General features: G+C 47.0%; 1 protein-coding gene across 2 annotated transcripts in view; it reads left to right on the top strand.

Annotated features, from left to right (window-relative positions):
• The window catches only part of LOC109553440 (ubiquitin-conjugating enzyme E2 E2), a 374,262-nt gene that overhangs the window by 166,410 nt on the left and 188,988 nt on the right, over positions 1 to 18,864 (top strand). Inside the window, exon 1 of one of the 2 annotated variants that reach the window (XM_070781550.1) lies at positions 785 to 819. The exons of the other annotated variant lie outside the window; for it this stretch is intronic. Coding sequence (XP_070637651.1) covers positions 785 to 819 — 35 coding nt within the window. Of the gene's footprint in view, positions 1 to 784; positions 820 to 18,864 lie in introns of those variants that run through there. 2 annotated transcript variants of the gene reach the window in all.

The following is an 18,864-nucleotide window of genomic DNA, read 5'->3' as shown; positions in this document are numbered from 1 at the left end:
AATACTGTATGTCTGTCATAACAGTTTATCAAAGCCTGCTAGGTTTTTGGCTGAGGCTGAATGGGTGTCATGGCTGAAATAATCTAATAGTTATCCATCTGTGAAAATAGTGAAAGTGTTAGCTGCTCAGTCGTGTCTGACTCTTTGTGACCTCGTGGACTGTAGCCCGCCAGGCTCCTCTGTCCATGGGATTCTCCAGGCCAGAATACTGGAGTGGGTTGCCATTCCCTTCTCCAGGGGATCTTCCCAACCCAGGGATCAAACCTGGGTCTTCTGCATTGCAGGCAGATGATTTACCAACTGAGGTCCACAGGTGTGGACCCTTATACGTTTGCAATGTTTGTTGACCCATTAAACTATATTTTTCTAAAACTTAAATTTATTTCAAAGCCATCCTAAGCATAGCATTTTTCTTCTGTGAAATTGGTGAAGCCATTTCAGTTGCTTCCCTCCTGCTTTTCAGTTTTTCTCTTGGTATTTCCAGTTGTCAGCAGCTCCAGACACTCTAGAGGGCTCTGCAAAACACTCCTTGTGGGAATGGTTTCCTCACACTCTTCGAATTCATTTTTGGAGAAATTGTTCACATAAAACTGATTGAGTATTACTTACTTTGTACAGGATAATATTTACTAAGAATATGGAGGTTATATTCACATGGATATATTTTTCTTTAGTTTGTTGGGGTTGCTTTTTTTTTTTGGAGTATATGATTTAGCAGACTCCCAGCAAGGTTATTTATTTTAATCCTGTCTTTTAAAAATCTCTTTCTGGTTTATCTTTGTAGATGCTTTCCACTTTGAACAACCTTGCATTGAAAGGGTATGTAAAACTCAGATTTACTGTTACTGTGGTTTTTCATATGTTCTATATTAATAAAAATATCATTATATCTTTGCTTTTGGCATTCATACTTATTTATATCTGAATCACAAGTCATTATCACATTTCAATAAATTAATAAGTAATATAAATATATGTTTGTATTTGTGTATATGAAAAAGTGAAAAGTGTGAAAGTGTTAGTTGCTCAGTCGCGTCTGACTCTTTGCAGCCCCATAGACTGTAGTAGTCATGGAGGACAGGGGAGCCTGGCATGCGGCAGTCCATGGGGTCGCAGAGAGTCGGACCTGACTTAGCAACTGAGCAAAAACAACGGGAATTATACTCAGTATATTGTAACAACCTGGAATGGAATATAATCTGAAGAATATCTGAATCACTGTGCTATATACCTGAAAATAACGCAATATTATAAATCAACTATAATTCATTTAAAAAAACTTTGATTATTTGGGTTCCTGGGGTGACTTGTAGGACACTGGTCATTTTATTTCTTTTAATTTATATTTTTCCCTTTTTTGCCTTTTTATTTTGAAATAATTTCAGGGTTATGGGAAGTTGCAAGAAGAGGAAAAATAATTTTTATGTACCCTTTGGTCACATTCCCCAAATATTGAAGCTTTACCACGTTTACTTAATTATTCCTTCTCTCTGTCTAGAAACACACAGACAAGCTTGTTTTGTTTTGCTTTGTTTTTTTGGCTGGTCTATTTGAAATCTAGTTAGAGATGTGATGCCTTTTTACCTCTAAATAAGTTGACCTATATTTCCTAAAAACCAAGGTATACTTTTATATAATCAGAGTACGTTTGTAATCATCAGAGTATTGCACTGATACCCGTATTACTATCTAGTCTACAAACCTTGTGTCCATGTCATCAGTTGTCCCCATAGGAGGCCCTGTGACGCCTCCTCTGACTTATGCTGCCCAGACATGTAACGCAGCTCTGACCACAAAGAAACGGCACGCGCAGCCCTGTGGAGGAGGCTCTGCAAGGCGCCTGGTCTACCTGTTACATAAATGCCACTGTTCTAAGAAGACTGAGGAACTGGCCAGATGAGGGAGACTGAAATGACGGAGAAGCTGTCTTAGACTGGGCGGAGGAAGGGTCGTGTGTGTGTGTGCGTGTGTGTGTGTGTGTGTGCATGTTCTGTAAACTGTAAATGTCATTATTGGAACAGCTATATTTTTTAAATACTGGTTTCATAATAGTCTAAAATAGATTTATAGTGTACCTGTAAACGAAACTTCAGGAATGAGAACTTTATCTTGGCTGTATTAACACCAAGAGCTCATCAAAATTTTTTATGGGATATCTGTGACGTGCTGTGTCCAGGGATGATGAAAAGATTTAGAAATATGATCACTGTCCCAAGGAGACATAAAATCTCAGCTTTTTTTTTTTTCAGCCTGTGCCTGTCTTGTACAAACAACCAAAGCACATACCCTCTTTAATTTAAAATCTCAAATTAAACTCAGGTATCTCTGCCATGTGAGTCTGTTTGCTTCCTGAGTTTGTGTAATGAAGGATGCCTCATTATTTATGAAATATGTTTGGTCCCTAGATTGTGGTTGCTGCTGCTGCTAAGTCGCTTCAGTCATGTCCGACTCTGTGCGACCCCAGAGACGGCAGCCCACCAGGCTTCCCCGTCCCTGGGATTCTCCAGGCAAGAACACTAGAGTGGGTTGCCATTTCCTTCTCCAATGCATGAAAGTGAAAAATGAGAGTGAAGTCGCTCAGTCGTGTCCGACTCTAGCAACCCCATGGACTGCAGCCTACCAGGCTTCTGCATCCATGGGATTTTCCAGGCAAAAGTACTGGAGTGGGGTGCCATCGCCTTCTCCGAGATTGTGGTTAGTGAATAATAATAAGAGCTTGAATAGTGAAGGAAAACAGCTCCACCTTAAAGAGTTTTTTATGTTTCCTGAGTCTGGATAGTGGGACTTTAGTTAGAATTTAGACTGTAAGGGATATGTGTATCACATCTTAAACTAGTAAAACTGTAACAGATGGAATGAAGTGATCAAGACAATATTTTACCCCTCCATTACTGCTGTGCCCTGTACCCTTTGAATATAAGGATACTCCACAAGAATATGTATTCCTCTCTAAAAATAATTCTCACAGAAATTTAATAACTAGATTATGGTAATATCTCAGTGTTCTGTTTATGCTGACTTATACGGTTGTCTATATACATATGCCTGTAGGTGAAACGGTTTAGCAAGTAGATTAAAATGTGGGTATGAAAGCAATTAAAGGACTCGATCCACATAATGATAGTACTGCAGTTGCTACAAGATAAGGTCTGTAACTGATTCTGCTGAGACCGCTGGCAGGGTAGAAAGCCCTTTTTTGAAATAAGCCTTAATAATGCAGACTAGTGAATAATAGATAATATTCTGCTAACATGTAATCAGTTCCTTCAACAACACATTTACCTAATAAATGCCCAACTCCGTGCGGACTGTGTCTGCGTGGGGCCTGGCCATGTGAACACTGGACTCTGGTAGAATTCTCTGCGCTCAAGAGGCGGGGTTTATGGGCTGGAGACAGGGCGTGAATGTGCATCTGGCTCTTGCACTTACTAGCGACTTGAACTTGGGCGAACTGTTAAACTCTGTGTGCCCCGCTCCTCCATGTGGTTAATAAAGGAGAGAAGGCGGAGAATTCTGAGAGCATCTACCTTGTGGGGTTTTGTGAGGATTAAACAAACAAATGTATGAAGGGCTTGGAAAAATGCCTAGTGTAATAAGTGTCAGTTATTTTTGTTTTTTTAATGTGAAGACAGATAGTTAGAAACAAGTACACATTAAGGGAAACTTGGCCTGGTCTGGAGGGTCAGTAAAGGCTTTCTTGGGGATGGCCCTTGCGGCCTGAGAAGTTCAGGCTGACTGCACAGGGAAAGAATCCCAGGCTGGGAACAGCAGGCGTGGCGGCCTGGAGGAAGCCTGGGCAGAGTAAGGCGGGGACCCGTCCCGGCTGAGTCTCCTGTGGCCTCGGAGAGCTTTCAGAAGGGTGGTTTTAAGCAAGGAAGAGTCTCGTCTTAAAAGGATCGTTGTGCACGCGTTCTGAAAAGTGTTCGGAGCACACTGTTGACAAGTAGTAAGGTCGTAGCTGAGGGTAAGGTGGCAGGCAGATAGAAGCGGGCACATCAAAATACGTGCGGGTCAGCAAATGACATGACTTCATGTTTTACTGGAGGTGAGGGTGAGGGAGGAGAAACGCCAGTGCAGACTCCCGAGATAGCAGATAGAAGGGCGATACGTGCAGGTGAGTTCAGAGAGCTGAGGGGTGTTCTGTTGTAAAGAGACTGAGGATGTCGTATGGAGTTTGCCGATAATATCGAGGAAGTTGGGAGCAGTGATTCTCCAGGTGTGGTCCCTGGGCCAGCAGCATCACCTGGGCACTTGTTAGAAATATGAATTATCAGGCCCTACCCTGGACTGACTGAGTCAGAAATGCTGCATATGAGACCCTCCAGTCTGTGTTCTAACAAGCCCTCAGATGGTTCACATGGCTCTGCTGCCTGGGAAAAATGGAGAACACCATCCTCAGAGGCACAGTGGAAAGGTTTAGGAAGAGAGACAAGTGTGTGTCGGAGCCAAGGACTTGATTGCTTTTGTGGAATGACAGCACTTCGGGGGCAGGGAGTCGGCGAACCACAGCCTGTACGACAGGTCTAGCCCACTGCCAGCTTCGGGAGAGCCACCAGCTCAGATGCCTTCACTGCTTCTGTCGTTGAAACGGATCCCAGTGGGGCTCGTGCTACAGAACCCTCTTCCCAAGGCCTGAGACACGGATTTGATCCCTGGGTCGGGAAGATCCCCTGGAGAAGGAGATGGCAGCCCGCTCCAGTATTCTTGCCTGGAGAACCCCATGGATGGAGGAGCCTCATGGGCTACCATCCGTGGGAATAAACGTGGGAAGTAGGGTTCCTCAGCACTGCCTGGTTTTTGCCAAAGTCGTCGCTGCATTTGGCAATGTCTGAGCTTGTAGTCTTGGTCTTTCTGCTCTGTCCAGCTTTGGGGAATGGATGGCGCATCACCGAGAACCTAAGAATACAGGTCTGAGGAGAGACGTGGCAGTGACAGCATCAGATGTGGGAAGTTCAGGAGACTTTTCCCTTTACATTCATGGTGAACTTGGTATAAAATGTCTCTTTAAAGGGATGTGTGCTAAGTGAACATTTTCAGCTCACCTCTATATTTTTGTCAAAATGACATTTGCCTAGTTTTATTTTTATGTCTTTACCAGTAGAATAAATCTTCTGAAAATTATTATAAATGCCGTCGTTTCTGCCAGGAGAATTCAAGAAATTCTGAAGGAAAAATAACGCCTCTACGTTGATGATGCATCTTATTTCTGGATTTAAACCTTGAAATCAGGTCTCAGAAACACAAACTTCATAGTAAATACTTCATTGTTAGTGTAATTATGAGAAAACTAGTAGAAGATACACTTTTTCTTCTTAGAAGTTACAGCCATGTGTGATGAACTGAGAAATACAATCCAAACTAAAAATTTAGCGATGTAAAAGCCAATTCAAATTCTTTACAAAATTCTGTCCACAATACATGGGCTTCCCTGGTAGCTCAGTGGTAAAGAATCTGCCTGCTATGCAGGAGACCCAGGTTCCATCCCTGGGTCAGGAAGATCCCCTGGAGGAGGAAATGGCAACCCACTCTAGTGTTCTTACCTGGAGGACCCAATGGAGGAACCTGGTGGGCTACAGTCCATGGGGTCGCAAAGAGTCGGACACGACTGAGTGACTGACCTCGCAGGTGCACAGTTCAATTTTCTTCTCCTCCCAAGCAGTGCCTTTACATCACACACTAGTGAAGTAATGCTCAACATTCTCTAAGCCAGGCTTCAGCAATACATGAACCGTGAACTTCCAGATGTTCAAGCTGGTTTTAGAAAAGGCAGAGGAACCAGAGATCAAATTGCCAACATCTGCTGGATCATCAAAAAAGCAAGAGAGTTCCAGAAAAACATCTATTTCTGCTTTATTGACTATGCCAAAGCCTTTGACTGTGTGGATCACAATAAACTGTGGAAAATTCTTCAAGAGATGGAAATACCAGACCACCTGACCTGCCTCTTGAGAAACCTACATGCAAGTCAGGAAGCAACAGTTAGAACTGGACATGGAACAACAGACTGGTTCCAAATAGGAAAAGGAGTACGTCAAGGCTGTATATTGTCACCCTGCTTATTTAACTTCTATGCAGAGTACATCATGAGAAATGCTAGGCTGGAAGAAGCACAAGCTGGAATCAAGATTGCCGGGAGAAATATCAATAACCTCAGATATGCAGATGACACCACCCTTATGGCAGAAAGTGAATAGGAACTAAAAAGCCTCTTGATGAAAGTGAAAGTGGAGAGTAAAAAAGTTGGCTTAAAGCTCAACATTCAGAAAACGAAGATCATGTCATCTGGTCCCATCACTTCATGGGAAATAGACAGGGAAAGTGTGGAAACAGTGTCAGACTTTATTTTTTTAGGCTCCAAAATCACTGCAGATGGTGATTGCAGCCATGAAATTAAAAGACTCTTACTCCTTGGAAGAAAAGTTATGACCAACCTAGATAGCATATTGAAAAGCAGAGACATTACTTTGCCACCAAAGGTCTGTCTAGTCAAGGCTATGGTCTTTCCAGTGGTTATGTATAGATGTGAGAGTTGGACTGTGAAGAAAGTTGAGCGCTGAAGAATTGATGCTTTTGAACTGTGGTGTTGGAGAAGACTCTTGAGAGTCCCTTGGTCTGTAAGGAGATTCAACCGGTCCATCCTAAAGGAGATCAGTCCTGGGTGTTCATTGGAGGGACTGATGCTGAAGCTGAAACTCCAGTACTTTGGCCACCTCATGTGAAGAGTTGACTCATTGGAAAAGACTCTGATGCTGGGAGGGATTGGGGGCAGGAGGAGAAAGGGACAACAGAGGATGAGATGGCTGGATGGCATCACTGACTCGATGGACATGAGTTTGAGTGAAGTCCAGGAGTTGTTGATGGACAGGGAGGCCTGGTGTGCTGCGATTCATGGGGTCGCAAAGAGTCGGACACGATGAGCGACTGAACTGAACTGAACTGAACTGATTTCCATTAGGGGCTTCCCTAGTGGCTCAGCTGGTAAAGAATCTGCCTGCCATGCAAGAAACCCGGGTTCAGTCCCTGGTCAGGAAGATCCCCTGGAGGAGAGCATGGCAACCCACTCTAGTATTCTTGCCTGGAGAATCCCAGAGATAGAGGAGCATGGCAGACTATAGTCCAGGGGGTCACACACAGTCAGACACGACTTAGTGACTAACCATCACCATTTCCATTACGAAATATATTTATTTATGTTAACATTTGCTAGCGTGAAAGTGGAAAAAAAAATCCTGTATACACCATCTGTGGGCTCTTTCTCGCTTTGCTGAAGTACTTGCATCCTCCTTTGGCACCTGAGCTGAGAATTACGCTCCTTCCTCGACTGCACAGCAGGTTGCTTAGATTACTCCCTTCTCTTGAACCTTCTAATATTTCAGAGCGTGAAAACGGCAACGCCTTCCTGTCTGAGCTATTATCATCCCATTGGTCAAACAAAATGCTGCCGATGAGATTTTATGAAGCCCTGTTAATGTAGTTTTGCAGATTTTATGAGCTTTTATTTTGCAAAATAGATTTGCCAGAATACCGAAGTCAGGAAACCCTATTTCTGTTACAAAGACACGCTAACCTTCCTACAGATTAGAATTCTTGGCTAATCTCTTCGCCTACTAAACCACATGTGGTCATAAAAGAAAACACACGGAAAGCAATCAAGTGAGCCGTTTAATGTATAGATGAGGAAAAACAGTGGGTGAGTTGATGTGTCCTGTGGGTGGGAGCCTGTGGCTGGCGGCAGGCAGCTCGCTCTCAGAGTTCTTCCTGAAATCTGCAAGTGGATGCACATGTCCGTGTGAGTGTGAGTGTGTGTGTACTTCCAAAACCCTTCTTCCATGATCCCATGCCTTTCAGTACCACATTTAGGTACAAAAATTCACTTCCTGTCAACTCACATAGAAAACCAAGTCCCTATCAAATTGTATCAAGTTGGCCAAGAAGCTTGTTCAGGTTTCCCTAAATTTTCTGGGAAAACCCAGAGGAACTTTTTGGCCAATCCAGTGTTGATGTTTAAACCCTCAGATTCCTTTTTCCGCCCTGAGACTTCTTTCCTTCGCTCTCTTCCTCCCTCCCCTTCTCCCTCCTTCTCTCCTGCTTCTTCTGGTACTTGGGACTCTTTCTGGGTGCAAGAGATGCAGCTGTGAACAACCGCTGAAGAATTCAGCCTGTGGGCTAATGTGGCAGGACTCAAGGGACAACTGAGGAAGAGGAGCAGACGCCTTGTGCTCCGTCGGCAAGTAAAACCTGGGCTTCTGCTGGAGAAGGGCTGTGTGCCCAGAGAGTGCGTGGCTAGGAGGCCTCTCGGGAGCTGATGGTGGAGCTGTGGCCTGGCGGTCTTAGAAGGACTATCATGTTAGTGTCTTGGGGAGGACGTTCTGTTTAGAGAGGCTCGTGTAGAGCCTAAGACAGGAGCCAGGTCCTGGAAAGAAGGCTGGATGGCTGGAAAGTGTGGTGAAAAGATGGTGTGAGGTGAGCCCGTGCTGTGTAGGCTGGGGAAGGAGTATGGGTGAAGTCCTCAAAGCAAGAAGAATGATGGTAGCAACCTCTGCACAGTGACTCATTTGCTCTGTGTCAAGGACTCTGCTTGGCGTATTTTCGTGTATTATCCAATTTAATTCTCGAAATTCTATGAGATAAATACTGTTATCCTCATTTTTCAGATGAGAATGTGGAGGCTCAGAGAGGGTTCATTAAGATCAAGTGTCTGTGAAGTGGAGACAAAGGAGCGTTTTCTTTGCACCCTGGTCCAGTGGGTTGCAAAGCCTGTGCTCTCAACTGCCCTGCTGTGGGGAATCTGTACTGTTCTTAGCTTTCCCCTTTTGTTCCCTTTATCCCTCAAAAAGGTTCTCCTTCGGCCATGCCAATGCTGGGACGTGGCGGAGAAGCCCTTGACACTCCCCTGAAGCTGGCTTCCCGCCTCCCTGTATTTATTTCTCCCACTGTCACTCTCAGCCCCTTCCTTGGCAACTTACCCTGTCCTTACTGGCAAAGAACATAAACTTAGAATAAGATGAGGGCGTTGTACAACAGTTTCCAAGCAACGTCAGCCCCAGGACAGCGGTCCTGCTTGGTGACCGCTGCTGCTTCCAAATGAAGTGCAGCGGGGATGGGCTAAGAGACCCATCCAGCCAGAGCGATTTTCAGGGTTTTTCTGCTTTCACTCAGTATTAGTGTACTCCTTAAACATGAGTAGTAGTTAAGGATCAGAATTGAGAAAGTTTAGAAAATGCCTCGAGAACTCTAATCTGGGAGCTGGTATTTTGTATTTCAAGAATACAATTAGGGACGTCCCTGGCGGTGGCGTGGATAGGAATCCGCCAGCCCGTGCAGGGTACACAGGTTCAATCCCTGACCGGGAGAGATCCCACGTGCCGCCGAGCAGCTAAACCTGTGTGCTGCAACTTCCGAGCCTGTGTTCTGGAGCCCTTGAACCGCCAGACCAGACCCGCGTGCTGTAGCTGCTGAAGCCCACGCGCCCAGAGCCCGCGCTCCACCCCACGGGAAGCCGCTGCGGCCCGCACCCAGCAACAGAGAGGAGCCCCCACACCCTGCAACAGAGGAGAGCCCCGCACCCTGCAGTGGAGAGGAGTCCTGCACCCTGCAGCGGAGGGAAGCCCCGCACCCCACAATGGAGGGAAGCCCCCGCACCCCGCAATGGAGGGGAGTCCACGCACCCCGCAACGGAGGGGAGCCCCGCACCCCACAACGGAGGGGAGCCCCGCACCCCACAACGGAGGGAAGCCCCCGCACCCTTCAACGGATGGGAGCCCCGCACCCTGCAGTGGAGGAGAGCCCCGCACCCCACAGCGGAGAGGAGCCCCACACCCTGCACTAGAGGGGAGCCCCACACCCCACAGCAGAGAGGAGCCCCGCACCCCACAATAGAGGGGAGCCCCGCACCCTGCAGCAGAGGGGAGCCCCGTACCCCACAGCGGAGGGGAGCCCCGCAGCATAGAGGAGCCCCACACCCCACAACGGAGGGGAGCCCCGCACCCCGTAGCAGAGGGGAGCCCCGCACCCCACAGCACAGAGGAGCCCCGCACCCCACAGCATAGAATAGCCCCGCACCCCACAGCGGAGAGGAGCCCTGCAACCCGCTGTGGAGGGGAGCCCCGCACCCCACAGGGGAGGGGAGCCCCGCAACATAGAGAAGCCCCCGCACCCTGCAGCGGAGGGGAGCCCCCGCACCCCGCAGCAGAGAGGAGCCCCCGCACCCCGCAGCGGAGGGGGGCCCCCACACCCCACAGCATAGAGGAGTCCCGCACCCCGCCGCAGAGAGGAGCCCCGCACCCCGCAGCGGAGGGGAGCCCGAGCAGCACTGAAGACACAGCGCTGCCAAAGATGAATGAATGAATAAAAAGTACGTTAATGATTTTAGCCACAGCGTCGTGAAGATTTCGACCATATTATACAAACATACGTGTGTGTGTATGGCTTCCTTGCATTAGATACAAAATAGAAAAAACAACTTCATCTGACTTGTGTTTAGGTATATAGCTGTTCTAGTTATGTGTTTTTAAATGGGCATCTATTAGCAGTAATACAAAGGCGCGTTTTTATTTCAGTAATTTTCCAAGATACCTCCCTTCAGATCCAGCACTAGACGCCTTGCGGCTGTGACTCCGCTGAAGGCCCAGAGGGAGCCTGCGGCCTCAAAGCGCTGCTGTTTGCACCCAAGTCCGTGCCGTGGTTGAGCCCGGCCCCCCTCGCCCTGCCTGGGGCTGGACGGGCTGCAGACTGCCTGGGGACGGGGGCGTTGGGGCCACGGGTGCACGTCGGAGGCTGCTTTTAGAAGGGGAGGGGTTGCTTATACTTAGAATTAATAAGCAAAAATTCTTTCCTAAAATGAGGCAAAGATTACAAAGCAGAACTTAATGAAACTAAAATGGATTTAACCTCTTGAGTCAATGTGATTATTTTTGTACAGTTATTACTTAAGGCAGTACTTGATCTGAGCATTCAGGGAAATACCCATAGGCAGGATTTCATGGTCGTTGCAGTGACGGTCAGAAGCAGATAAAAACTGCACCTCTCAAACATTTTCAGTTTCACTTTCCTGGGATCTAATAAAATGAGCCTTGAACCGTTCACTGAGGAGGCCTGATTTTAAAATCCAGCCTAATGTTTTGTTCCGCTGTTTGTCGATTGTGGACGTCAAGTGATACGACACTGCATGGAGAAGTTGCTGTTGGCTCTGCACACGGGTTACAGGAGTAACGCTGCAGCCATGCAGCAGGGCTCTGCCATCAGCGTGGTAAATCCCCCGTGACTCCGTGTGATGAGTGCCGGGCTCTGCCATCAGCATGGTAAATCCCCCCGTGACTCCATGCAGCAGGGCTCTGTCATCAGCATGGTAAATCCCCCGTGACTCCATGTGATGAGTGCCCTGGCGGAGTAGCAGTGACTTCAGAAACAGTCGGAGAACAAGCTAAAGCGCCCTGCTTACAGCAGGAGGAGACTCAGCCCTGTCAATAACCAGAGAGTGGGCCGTCGGCGCGTCTCATGAGCGTCTCTGGATCTTTCTCTAGCCTCTCACCGCCGTCTCCCTTTTCTCTTTGGTTCTGTGCAGGGACTAGAAGCAAAGTACTACTGACTGTATCTGAGAAACAACCTCTGCCTATAATCTCTGGATTCCCCTCCTGTGACGTTACTTTCTAAGAGAATGATGTTGGATTACACACTGCGAGGCATAATACACTTATTTCTTTATAAACTCAGTAATAATGAGATTCTGCATGTTGGAATACCATATGATGAATATCTGTATTGGTGTCTATCGAACATTGGCTTTTTATGTGACTGCAGTAAGATTTGAACTGTATGAACTATTATTCTTCCCGCCCCTCCCTCTCCACTTAACTCTGCATTCATCAAAGTAAATGCCCAGCTCAGTGGAGTGTTTCTGTAACAGGTGAGAATTACCTTAGACCTCCTCCCCATTGGATTCCCAGGTGGTGCTAGTGGTAAAGAACCTGCCTGCCAAATGCAGGGGATGAAGAGACACGGCTTTGAGCCCTGGGTTGGGAAAATCCCCTGGAGAAGGGAATGGCAGCCCCCTCCAGTATTCTTGCCTGGAGAATCCCATGGACAGAGGGGCCCGGCGGGCTACAGTCCGTGGGGTCGCAAAGAGTCGGGCGAAACTGAGCACGCACGCTTACTCCCCATAACCCACAGGCTTATCGTCGTCATCACATAGACCGATTATTCCTACATTAAGCTCTGAGTCTGTTTTTCATGTTATTTGATGAATAGATTGCTTGAATGACTGTTAGAAATATAGCATTTGGAATTGAACAGGTTATGAGTGACAACTGGCTACTGTTTTTCTCTTCTTTTTTTTTTTTTTTATTGTTTTATCAGTGTGTTCGTAGCAGTCCCAGCCAGGTACCTTGTTTTGCAAAGATTTTTTTGAGGTCAGCATTCTTGGCAGTTTAAGAAGCAGGTTTAATGCTCTATGCTTAAGATAATGGCCAGCTGTAGCACTCAGTTCAGTTCAGCCGCTTGGCCGTGTCCAACTCTTTGCGGCCCCAAGGACAGCAGCGTCCGCGTTCTAGGATTTGTCAAACCTGTGAAGTCTGCAGTCAGAACTCCTTTGGCAACGGGCAGAGGCACTTTGCCTGTAAATTCCCATCAGTTTTCTGTGCTGTCTAATCATATTAAATTGTGGGTATTTTGAGTGCAAGAGAACCTGAGATACAAGTAGTTTACCACAGCCTGTTACCCATTGTTCTATTTAGTTCAGCCACTTTGTTAGTATTAGAAATCTGGCTTCTTTGATTCAGGTAGTTAGGTATTTCTCTAATGTGAAATAAAGTGTGGACAAAGTTGATGCTGCTTACAAGTCAGGAATTTTTGAGAAATATAGCAATGGATTTCTTTATAATATCCTTGGGTTTATTTTCATTAATTTTATAGATGGTAAGTCACATGGTATAGTATAACACGCTGGACAGGTTTCAGTTTGAATTCCAAATCTTTTTGCTTTGTAAACTTGGTCAGGTCTGCCAACTCCTTGAGCGTTTGTGTCTGTTTTTCAAAGCGTGAGTGATATACCTACCGCACTGAGCTGTGAGAATGGAATAGGGTTATGCGAAACGTCCAGCACAGTGGCTGGTGTCTTTCTTAGAGTTCTGAAGTTTCAGCGCTTGTAAGTGGCGCGTATCAGTCAAAAGTCAGGTCCTCGGACAGAAACGGGTTTTCAGTCACAGCATGTGTTACCAGCTGGTAGAAAGTCTGGGTTCTGGCAGATGGTCATGTAGATCGATCTAACATTTTTGGCTAGTATTTCCCTGTAAAATTCTGTTAAGGACTTTTCTCAAGAATTCTAAACATCAGTAAGAATTGGCTGAAAAGGAAGGAGAGGCGCTGAGAGATGTGCAGGGCCTCGCCCCGGGGGGTGTTGAGAACAGGCCTTTGGTGAGATGCAGGACGGACGAGGAGAACCGGGCGGTCTGAGAGAGACTGAGCTGGGCAGACACCTTTAGTTTGGTTTTGGCTTTGCTTAGAATATTTGTAGTTCCCAGGATGACTCATTTTGTTGTTGTTTTGTTGCTAAGTCATGTCTGACTCTTCTGCGACCCCATGGACCGGAGCCTGCCAGGCTCCTCTAACCCAAGGAATTCTCCAGGCAAGAATATTGGAGTGGGTAGCCATGGCCTCCTCCAGGGGATCTTCCCAAACCAGGGATCGAACCCCCATCTCCTACACTGGCAGGCAGATTCCTCACTGCTGAGCCACCAGGCAAACCCATTACTCATTTTAGGTATTCATAAATTTGCGTAAAGCTCTCAGTTGGAGGCAGCCCTTTATCCCCAACTCAAATCTAGATCAAAATAACAGAAATCATCACGGTACTGTTCCTGATGTCACTCAAAATAACTTTCTAAAGGATACTTTAGTCCATGAAGATCACTAATGCTTGTTTTAAAAAATGAACGATGACAGTAACTTGAGTATAAAACGGGATCACCTAGAAGTTTCGTATCAGCTGCCGGAAGGTAGAACCAGAAAGTAAAAGCAGTGTTCATCTCTCCAAGGCTGTGCCGTTCATAAAGATCTGGCGATGTAGAGAACAGGGGGGAAGTTCCTTAAGAATCTAAAAATAGAACCACGGTGTGATCCAGCATCCCACCCTGAGCATATATCCGGACAAACACATGGTTCAAAGGGTGCCTGCAGCCCAGTGTTCACTGCAGCACTGTTACAGCAGCCAACATGTGGAAGTAACCTAAACACAAAGGATGAGTGGATAAAGAAAATGCGCCCCGTGTGTACAATGAGATATTCAGTTCAGTTCAGTTCAGTCGCTCAGTCGTGTCTGACTCTTTGCGACCCTGTGAATCGCAGCACGCCAGGCCTCCCTGTCCATCACCAACTCCCGGAGTTCACCCAGACTCACGTCCATCGAGACGGTGATGCCATCCAGCCATCTCATCCTCTGTCGTCCCCTTCTCCTCCTGGCCCCAATCCCTCCCAGCATCAGAGTCTTTTCCAATGAGTCAGCTCTTCGAATGAAGTGGCCAAAGTACTGGAGTTTCAGCTTTAGCATCATTCCTTCCAAAGAACACCCAGGGCTGATCTCCTTTAGAATGGACTGGTTGGATCTCCTTGCAGTCCCAGGGACTCTCAAGAGTCTCCTCCAACACCACAGTTCAAAAGCATCAACTCTTTGACACTCATCTTTCTTCACAGTCCAACTCTCACATCCATACATGACCACAGGAAAAACTATAGCCCTGACTAGACGGACCTTTGTTGGCAAAGTAATGTCTCTGCTTTTGAATATGCTATCTAGGTTGGTCATAACTTTCCTTCCAAGGAGTAAGCGTCTTTTAATTTCATGGCTTATTACTGAGCCATAAAAAAGAATGAATTAAGACCACTTGCAGCAACATGAATGGACCTGGGGATTATCACACTAAGTGGAGTAAGTCAGACAGAGAAAGACAGTACATGTGATATTGCTTGTGTGTGGAATCTTACAAAATAAATGACACAAGTGAACTGATTACAGAACAAACTCACAGACTCTGAGAAGGAGCTTACGGTTACCAGGGGAAAAGGGTGGGGACGGTGGGATAACAGATACACACTTCTCTATTGAAAATAGATAACCAGTGAGGAGCTGCTGAATAGCACTAGGGATTCTGCCCAATCTTCTGTGATAACCTAAATGGGGAAAGACTGGAAAAGAGCAGAGATATGCAGGTGTGTAACTGGTTCACTTTGCTGCACACCTAAAAATAAACAGTGTTGTTAACGACTACTGCTGCTGCTGCTAAGTTGCTCAGTCATGTCCGACCCTCAGCGGCCCCATGGACTGCAGCCCACCAGGCTCCTCCATCCATGGGATTCTCCAGGCAAGCATACTGGAGTGGGGTGCCATTGCCTTCTCCTGGGTTAACAACTACAGTCCAGGATAAAATAGAGGGTTTGGCGGTTATTTTGCAGCTTCCTTCTCCTGTCTTCCTTCTGCTACCTCCCTTTCCTGTTCTTCCTCTTTGTCGCAGTGAGGCGGCGTCCTGGGAAGGACAGGTCCTGCGCCGGGTTCATATCCCGGCTCATTCTTTGTCGAAGTGAGGCGGCGTCCTGGGAAGGGCAGATCCTGCGCCAGGTTCGTATCCCGGCTCATTCTTTGTCGCAGTGAGGCGGCGTCCTGGGAAGGGCAGGCCCTGCGCCAGGTTCATATCCCTTCCTTCTCCTGTCTTCCTTCTGCTACCTCCCTTTCCTGATCTCCGTCCGTGTTCTTCCTCTTTGTCGCGGTGAGGCGGCGTCCTGGGAAGGACAGGCCCTGCGCCAGGTTCGTATCCCGGCTCATTCTTTGTCGCAGTGAGGCGGCGTCCTGGGAAGGACAGGCCCTGCGCCAGGCTTGTATCCCGGCTCATTCACTCACCCCTTGTCTGATCTCAGACTGATCTTGTTCATCTCTGAGCACGGGTCCATTTCCATATCTGAAAACTGGAGAGAATCATGCCTAATTTATGAGGTTACTGGAAAAAACGAGGAAACAGGTTTCAGGAACTCGTTTAGGAAGTAGGAGTTTTTAATATTATTATTAGGCATCCGGTTGAAACTACAGAGTAACACGGCATAATAAAGCACAGACAAATAAATGTGATGACTCATGGGTTGCTCAGAGGGTCCCAGGTGGCACCAGTGGTAAAGCACCTGCCTGCCAAGGCAGGAGATACAACAGATGAGGGTTCGATCCCCGGGTCGGGAAGATCCCCTGGAGGAGGAGACGGCAGCCCACTCCAGTGTTCTTGCCTGGAGAATCCCACGGACAGAGGAGCCTGGTGGGCTACAGTCCATGGGGTCACAAAGAGTCGGACACGACTGAAGCGACTTAGCACCTGTGCTTGGGTTGCTTAATAAAAGATTTTGGTTAAAGAGGAGGTGGAAACTAACCATTAAAATGAGTTTTCTAAAAATTATCTGTGGAGTTATCCACTAACCCTGTCTTCTGACACTGTGATAATTGAGTTGACTGTAAGAAAGACGGAATAAGGAAGAAGTTCTCCTGCCAACTTAGAGAAAATGTGCGTGCCCAGAGGCAGGCTTGTCCGGCATTATTGGAGGCAATGCTTTAAAACCCAGCCAGCAGTGCTTGAGACTTCCCTGGTGATGGATTGCCTGCCAAACTCTGCCACCAAGCATTCCATTTAATTCACTTATCTCTCTTGGCATAGCTTCCTTACAAAGCCGGCGCCCTCACAGGGGGAGAAAGGTCAGCAGGAAAGCCCATTCTAAATCTTAAAGCAACACTACTTGTGATATTTTGAATTCACAGGCTATTTTCTCCCCAAACTCCTCAGTCGTTTTGGATCCATAGTTTTCTTCAGTTTCATAAGCTAAAGATATTCTCCACAGGATGTCATCAAGATGGCATATTCTTTCTTTTTCTCGGGATAGCCCTGGCTGTCAGAATGGCCCCAAAAAGAGGACTTGCCACTGTGCACGTGGCCCGTCTGCTCCCTCACACGCTCCTCCCGCCCCGGAGCCTGTGTCCAGAACCGCCTGTCAGGCGTCCGGGGAGAGAAGCTAAAGCCCCGGTGAGGCCCGAGACGGTCTGGCCTCACGCTGACAGCCCGCATTCCCTGCGGGTCTTCTCTGTGTCTGTGACCACAGCTTGGGTCTCAGTGTCCACGGATGTCAAATTATGTTCTAACGTCTTGATGTCTTGATTAGCTACAGGGATCTTTTTTGAAAAATTTTAAACTTGAAATTGTGAAAATGTTCAAACACACACAAAAGTGGGGAATTAAGACCCTAGGCACCTAAGTGACTTCCGATACCCTCAGTAACGGCTGGGCTATTGTGTCTCTCTCTCCTACACTTCTCCCACCTTTTGCGGTTGAGGGTTTGTGTGTGTGTGTGTGTGTGTGGAGTATTTTTGAAGAAAATGCCAGTCCTCATATGATTAGACTCTTAAGTTTTCATTTTCCCACAGAAAACCTGAAACTTTCAAGTCTTTGACTTATGCCCCCCCTTCACCTCCCCTCCCCACCTTGGAAAGAATTGCCGGTAGTACAGAAACGTAAAACATTGTTTTCCAGAGATTTCTGACTTTATAATAATCTTGCTTCAGTAGTGCTTTATTAGAAGTTTTTAAAACCCCAGGTGGGTATGGGAAGCTTCTGAAATTAATGCAGGTATTTGTATGTATGGGTATTTGTAGTGTTTTGGTTTTTTATTTTTCATGGTAGGGGGAATCGGGTGATATATTTCATTAAAGTTTTGAAGCAGGCTCTGGCTGGGAGATTTGAGCCTGAGTAGCAAGTGTACAGGTAAGCTCGTCACCTGATTTTGGGGCCCGGCCTCAGTGGAAGTGCTCTGCAGTCTGAGCTTGATAGAGGATCTGTTAAACACACTAGCACAGCATGAAGCTGTCTTCCTAAGGTAACACTGAAATAATTCTGCTTACCATTCTGTATTTACGGAGACAGAGCCATTAGGAAAAGACTATAAAGAAATGCTTTCCACACATTTTTTGGAAAAGGATTATTTAAAGCTAGATAGGTTATATGTTTGTGGCCCCAAGATCAAGTTGTCAGTCTCCTCCGGTGTCTGTAAGGAGATACAGTTTTTTCGTTTTGTGCCCATGAAGTGTTTTCGAAGGAAGGCCATTTAGTATTGATTTGGGCTGGACATGTCGTTTGTTAGGAAACGGGTGCAGTTCTTTAAGAGAAGCCCGCCTGCCGGGTGGCCGCAGGCATTGGAACCTCCCTTCCGCCCTTCGCCCAGGGACGGTGGAGGCTCAGCTCTGAGGCCTCAGCTGAGGCCGCCTCCCCGGGGCTGTGTCCTTAGGGTGTGACGTGCAGAACCTGGATCAGAAATGCAGTTCTCCCCGTTGAACCCCAGAACTGGAAATCAGAAGGCGTGTTTGATGACAGTGAAACCTGCCCACTGAAGCAGGACCAGCCTGGTCTCCGGGCCACGGTTCACAGAGACGCCCCGAGTTTTGACAGTACTGTAGTTTTGTCTTCTTTTCCTTTGAGGGTACACTTGCTGCTTGGAATACGCTTGTCAGGTTTGTGGTTTCGCTTTACCTGGATGGAGAATCAAGCATGAGCGAAGGCGTAGGGTTGTGTTGGTTCGTGATGATTCCCTTCAGTTCAGTTGTATCCGGCTCTTTGTGACCCCGTGAACCGCAGCACGCCAGGCCTCCCTGTCCATCACCAACTCCCGGAGCTTGCTCAAACTCATGTCCATTAAGTCAGTGATGCCATCCAACCATCTCATCCTCTGTCGTCCCCTTCTCCTCCTGTCCTCATACTTTCCCAGCATCAGGGTCTTTTGAAATGAGTTAGCTCTTCGCATCAGGTGGCCAAAGTATTGGAGTTTCAGCTTCAACATCAGTCCTTCCAATGA

The sequence above is a fragment of the Bos indicus genome, chromosome 27, assembly GCF_029378745.1.
Source record: "Bos indicus isolate NIAB-ARS_2022 breed Sahiwal x Tharparkar chromosome 27, NIAB-ARS_B.indTharparkar_mat_pri_1.0, whole genome shotgun sequence".
Taxonomy (NCBI): domain Eukaryota; kingdom Metazoa; phylum Chordata; class Mammalia; order Artiodactyla; family Bovidae; genus Bos; species Bos indicus.
Note: the sequence above shows the minus strand (reverse complement) of the source record. Positions and strands in the feature narration are given on the sequence as shown.